Source organism: Prosopis cineraria, unplaced genomic scaffold (genome assembly GCF_029017545.1).
Source record: "Prosopis cineraria cultivar Desert tree isolate PC_DT_omini unplaced genomic scaffold, ASM2901754v1 PC4, whole genome shotgun sequence".
Taxonomy (NCBI): domain Eukaryota; kingdom Viridiplantae; phylum Streptophyta; class Magnoliopsida; order Fabales; family Fabaceae; genus Prosopis; species Prosopis cineraria.
In genome coordinates this window covers 8,598,911-8,605,591 of record NW_026555335.1, presented here as the reverse complement: position 1 = coordinate 8,605,591, position 6,681 = coordinate 8,598,911, and the positions used below count along the sequence as shown (strand labels likewise).

The following is a 6,681-nucleotide window of genomic DNA, read 5'->3' as shown; positions in this document are numbered from 1 at the left end:
TCTTTGTGGCCTTCTTTGATTAAGTATGAATCCTTGACTACAAATATGATACGAACTCATCCAGATTTAAATTATCTGAATTTGATATCGGTAAATTTATGTCAAGTTTTTTTAGGTAAGAGAGAGAAAATTTTATATTTCATACAAATAATAAAATAATAATATATATATATATATATAAAAATACTTCACCTAAATTTACCAATCTCAATTTCAAATTATTTGAATACGAATTCATCTTACCGTTACCTAGACTTTTTCTGTGGAGCTAAGTGCAGCGGTATTAATTACTATTTAGAGACACGTAAAACTAAAAAGGTATAATTTGATTTGTTATGCGTCAGTCGGGTGTTAATTACTCATAAGAAATTTATTTACATTGGCTTGTGTTTTTGTTGTTGCTTTGGGGCATAATTTGATATACTCATCAGATCCAATTTATAAAATATTTTTAACACGTTTTATTGAAAATTAAAAAAATTTCTAAAATTTATTAATTCTGTTTAAAAATTTAATAAGTTATCTTATCACATATTGTATAAACAATATATTTATCTTACCAACGTTTAATGGAAGGTCATTAAGCGAAATTTGCGATCAAATTTTAGTAGTGATATGACTTATAAACAGTAACAAAAAATTCTCTCTCGTCACTCTACAAATAGAATTAAAGGAGTAACTTTCTCTAGTTATAATTATAGGGTAAAGTTAACCAATTTCACAATTTTTATGAAATCATAATTAATATTTTTAAAATTTTAAAAGATGTTTGACTCTTCAACCTTGTCGTTCATTAAAATTAATGATCATAAAGTGTGTATAGGAATTAAAAGTTTCCCAACAACTTAGAGTAATTAAAGTGAGGCAACATCGAAAATAATTAACTATTATATCCTTACCCTGTACTTAAAACTTTATCCTAATTATGATGGGACGAGTTCATATAGAATTATTTTTGTAATGTTGAAACTTGACCAATATTGCAGCGTAATAGAGGCTAGTTTGTTATGATTCCAAATGATAAGTGATACTATCTCTGTTAAAAAATATAAGATATTTTTTGAAGAGTTAGATGTTAAAAAATGTAAGACATTTTTAATTTTTGAAATATAACCATTGTCTTTTTTTTTTCAAAAATACCCCTATTAATAGTGACTTTATATTTATTATAGCGTATTTAATAAGAGTAAATATGAAGAGATAAGATTAGTTTAAAAGTAGATAACTACTTTATTGAAAGGTAAGATTCGGATAAAAATGCCTTACATTTTTTAACGAAGAGAATAAGGGATAAAAGATTTTATTTTTCATTTCCCTTCATTTTTTTAATACAACGTAATATTTAGATATCATTCGGCTTAATAGATATACAGTGGTTTTTCTAACATGCATATTTTTTTTATTTAATTATACGATTTGAACCATTAATCCTACTTACCTTAAAGGAAATTAAATAGCCACGTTCACTACTTGACCAGTCGACACAACACAAACCTTTTTTTTTTAATAATTGAAATCAAGTCAATTAATTAATTTGGATTGGTCAAGGATCCAAATGAGAAGTTTTATTCAAAGTTTCATTGGGTGCTTTGTCTAGGTACGTAGGTTGAGGACCATGCATATGCATGTCACAACAAATAAATCGGTAGTACAAGTGCCAAACTCGTGTTGATAATTATGGATGTATAGTCATTTCAAATGGGAAGAGAAAGATATAAGAGCATATGGCGGAGGAGAAGGGACAAGCCAATAAGATTGGGAGCAAATACATAGAGTGGTTTATGTTTAGAATATGAAACAAGAGGCAGCATGACTATAAGAGCTAGGCCTTACCTTAAATAGCACAATGTGTGTGCGACAATGATATCTTGAGTTAGTTAAATTCATAAATCAAAGTACCATAATTATATTCTTTCTCCATGTGTTTCGGTACATGCATGCCGCTCCTTCTGCCAACATACACATGCTTCCACGTTCATCTTCAAAGCATAACTCCTTCACTGATAGTTCTTAGCTAGCTCCGTTTAGTTTATTATAAAGTATTTTTAATTGAATTATACTTCTCAACGAGTTATAATTGACTAATTTTAAAATTACACATTTGTCTATGTTTATTTTTATTTGACAGGAAAAATGAATACGCAACTCCTTTTAGTTTTTCTTAATTTTGAATTAGGTTTATTTTGTTTTAATCAAATATTTATCATTTGATTGATTAATTATATTAGTTATTAAAAAATAAAAGAAAAAATAATAATAAAATCCTTACGAATGCCATGATACCAATGACATTTTTTGGGACCTATTTGTTAATAACTTTTTTAGGAAAAAATGATTTTACTCTTATTAATAAATTATAATTTCTTATTTATTTATTATGATTCTTTAAACAAAAGTTGTGAATAAAATTTGTTACTTTGAGAATTTATTTTTCATTAATAAAAATTACACTTGATAAATTATAATTTTTTATTTAACTCTTTCAATTTACAGAATAAAAGTTATGATTGACTCTTGGTTTTTAATAACAAAAATTATATTTGATAAATTATGATTTTTTTAACTCTTACAATTTATAGAATAAAAGTTATAAATCCTTAAACAAAAGTTGCGAATAGATATTGTCAATTTCAGTAAGGGTAAAATGGTTCTTTTTCTAAAAAAATTATTGACAAAGAGGTCATTGAAACTTCATTGATATTAAAAAATTTTGAGGGATTAAATTATTATTTATATAATTTGAAAGAATTTTATTATCATTTTTTCAAGTTAAAATTAATAATGAATATTGACTTTTTCAAAATAAAAATATTTTATTTAATACTTTTAGCCAAAAAATTTTGATTTAATACAGTACTTAGACTCTTTCTATGTATATTTTTATTCAATAGGGCGCTTCATTACTTGAAAAATTTTATTAAGTGCATCTCACCTTCTAATTAAGGGTTTTTTATCGGAAAACCTTATATATTGCACCTTAAAATATACTCAAAATGCCTTATATTTTTTAACATTATAGTTTAAAAAAGTTTTATAATAATGAATGGAGGGAGTATATGATGAGTTTTTATGTATGAAAAATTATCTTCATATTTGCCAAATTTAATGATCTCCACACCCATTCATTAATTGCATTGTGTGAGAAAGAGACTGGATTCTAAAACATTCTGAAGTTTCTATATATGATCAATATTACTGGCATTTCTTGACTTGATCATTCAATATTAACAAGGAAGAATAATAGAGAAGTCTCAAAAGGATCAATTAATTTAAGTTATATCTCAAATGTCAAATTTTAAAAATTTGTAACTCAATTTTTTAATTTTGCAATTCTGTTGTGATGAATTTGCAACTTATGTTTCAAATTTTAACTGAAAAAATAATTTTTTTATTTTTTAATCATGTTAAAATTTTAAAAATAAACTACAAATTTATCACAGTGCAGTTACAAAATTAAGAGATTGAGTTAAATTTTTAAAGTTTGACGTTTGAAACCAAACTTAAATTAATTGATCATTTTGAATCTCTTTTGTCATTCTCCCTATTAATAATCGATTGTATGTATCACCGTCTGACCTTTCTTTTCTTTTCCTTTTGCCTGAATCCCTACGTATGTGATTCATAACTTATTTTTAAGCTTTCTTTTTAAGGCTTTTATTTAGAATGAGAAGAAAATAGTTACGAGAGAAAAATAGAGAGAAAAGACATTTTGCACCTTTATTTTCCCACCAAATGGGGAAACTAGAGGAAAACTCAAACTTTATGTTAAGAAAGAAATATGTCTTTTTCTTCTCTCTTTTTTAGTTTTTTCTTATTAGAAGGGGAAAGAGCAGATGTATGCATATGGTAATGTTGGGACTTCATCTTGCATAAGAATCTAATTAGCCAGTTTCAAACATAAGATGCTAATAACCACGCATGCAGCAGCCCGAACCCGTGATCATATGCGCATCCTTATAACCATATTATAACTCAGAGGAAGAGGAAAATAGCTAGAGAGAGGATCGATGCATGTCATTAATTGAATATCTAATTTGTTAAATACATTAAACAGTATTACCTGCGATTACAACTGATAAAAAATGGTTCGTAGCATTATCCAAAAAAAAAAAAAAATTGGTACGTAGAAACCAACTAGCTCTAATCTCTATTTCTTCTGACACAGCTTCTGAGCCCAAGCATGTGATATCCATCCGATCCTCTACAAACTACAAATGAAGTAGTAACTGTATATATATATAATTCTTACATAATAGATTCACATCTTTAATTAATCTGTGTTCTTTCTGTACGAATATAACTACTATATAAAACCGCAGATGAAGATCAATCATTAATTGGTTCTTGTCAGTGTTACTGATCAGAGCTTGTTGGTGTGGTTCTCTTGGATCACAGTCACAACGACACTTTCTTCACATTTCACTACTGTTCGCTGCTCATCTTCATCATCGTGATCTGCATGATAATAATTCTCTCCCACCAAACTTTTGGCCCTCAAGGATTCCCTTTCCCAATCAGTGTAGTACACCACAAGCAGAATAGACACCACACAAGCGATCTGAGCCGCAAGCAAGCCATAACACAGACCCACCAAACCTAGCTCCCAAATAAACCCCAAAGCTATCCCCACCGGTGCTCCGACCAAGTAAAACGCGTACAGGTTTATCCCTGCCCCTATCCCGGTTCTCGCACTCCCTCTCAATATCCCACATCCTGTTGTCTGAGGACAATTCCCTATCTCACACACTCCAATAATGGGCAACACAGCCATTGTTAACTCCAACACTTCTCTGTCACTGCTGAAAACCCTACCCCATTTCTCTTTCCCCACCGTGGTCCCCACCAGCCCCACCATCGAGCTAACCACTGCCAACCCTAACGCCACCGTACTTGACAGTCTCGCCTTTTTCGGCGACCCAGCTCCGAGCTCGTTCCCGACTCTCGTTGACGATGACGCGCTCAGAGCGTTCGGGAGCGTGTACATGAGCGATGTGGTTTGGATTATTATTCCCGATGTGGCAAGAGCCACGCGAGGGTTTTTCAAGTATCCGGCGAGGATTGTCATGAGCTCGTACCACCACCACTCCAGACAAACTCCGACGCAGCTTTGTATTGAAAACCTTATAAGCATGCCCCATTCGCTCCCCAACGACCGGCGGCGGTTCGTCATCACAAGAGGCGTGGACAGAGTCAAAGGGTCTTTGCTGGTGGTGACGCGTGGATAGAAGTACATGTAGAGGAGAAGGAAGAAGAGGGTGTTGAAATTGGCGACGAAAGATGAGATCGCGATTCCTGGTACTCCAAGTTGGAGCTTGAAGGTGAAGAAGATGACTATTGGGATGTGAAGAAGAGTGGCTAGTGAAGTGCACCATAATAGTGGCCAAGTGGTGCCTTTACTACGTAAATAGATACGAAGAGGATGAAGGAAGCTATTTGCGATGAGGTCTGGGAGGGCATAGCGACAATAGAGACTAGCGACTGAGGTTATGTCTGGGTTTTGGTGGAGACAGAGCATCAAAGGTTCGAGCTTGATCCATAGGAGAGAAATCGGGAGGGAAGCTAGTAAGAGGATGAGGATGGTTCTGTGAAGCGTGAGAGAGAGTAAGGAGAAGTTTCTGGAACCGAAGGCTTGGGCGCAGAGAGGCTCCATGCCGGCGGCGAGACCGGAGAGGACGGAGTAACCGGTGATGTTAGTGAAGCCAATGGCTAAAGAACCGGCGGCTAGCTCAAGGCTTCCCAACTTGCCCATGCACACGACGAGGATCATGTTCTTGAGGTAGCTCACTAGGCACATCGCTGCTATTGGGAGCCCTATCTCTCCCACTCTCTTTAGCTCCTCCATTACCTGACAAGCAGCAGATTGTGAATTCAATGTAAATAATATAATTAAACTATTGCAGGTTTCGATTATTGAAAAATACTCGTTTAATTTTGAGTTTGAATTTTTTTTGTTTAATATTTTCAAGATTGTTTCGTCTTCAACATAATATATAGCATCACATTATTATGTTAGTATGCTAGCAATAACACCAATAAATATATACAGTATTATATTGAGGTTAAGTGTAGTACTCTAGGAGAGAAAGAAAACCTTGAACATACATATAATATAATAATGCTTTCTCTTGTATATATGCAAATTAAATAATTTTTTAAGTAAAAGATCTGAACTCGCATTTATAACATATTTCAATATATATATCATCACAATTGGATGTTTGACGTCAAGGTAGCCATGCATGTCACCAAATATCTAAATGGACATAATTATAATGAGCAAAGTAAGAGGATTAAATAATTTTAAGAGAGCAAGTAATTAAATGAGTACTATATATATATGGAGGAATATATATAAAACGGTAAATTATTAGGAGTCCAGCAGGAGAGTACAAGTGGTGGGCTTGTGTGGGGATAAAAAGAGAAAGAAAGAAGAGGAACAAGGTTATTGGGAAAGGGAATTGCATTTCGTACCTCAGCAAGTGTCGGGTATGCTTGTTGGGATTTCTCCTCTGCAAGCATCATGGATCCAAAGTGATCTTTTGCTTTTGTTGGATTGGTTCCGTATGTGTGGGAATTTGGGTGGTTTAATGATGAAGAACAAGAAGGAGATAGTGGGTGTCTGTTCTTTCTCCACAGATACACATATGACCTACAAAAGCACCAAATATGATGAGAAAAGAG

The 6,681-nt window shown here is 32.6% G+C and overlaps 1 protein-coding gene across 1 annotated transcript; it reads right to left on the bottom strand.

Moving 5' to 3' along the window:
* Positions 1–4,098: 4,098 nt before the first annotated feature.
* Positions 4,099–6,681, bottom strand: LOC129307718 (protein DETOXIFICATION 55-like). Its single transcript, XM_054948586.1, has 2 exons — positions 6,472–6,681; positions 4,099–5,845 (listed from the first exon to the last, which is right to left on the bottom strand). Exons 1-2 carry the CDS (start codon positions 6,520–6,522, stop codon positions 4,361–4,363), a joined length of 1,536 nt encoding a protein of 511 aa, XP_054804561.1. The 5' UTR covers positions 6,523–6,681; the 3' UTR covers positions 4,099–4,360.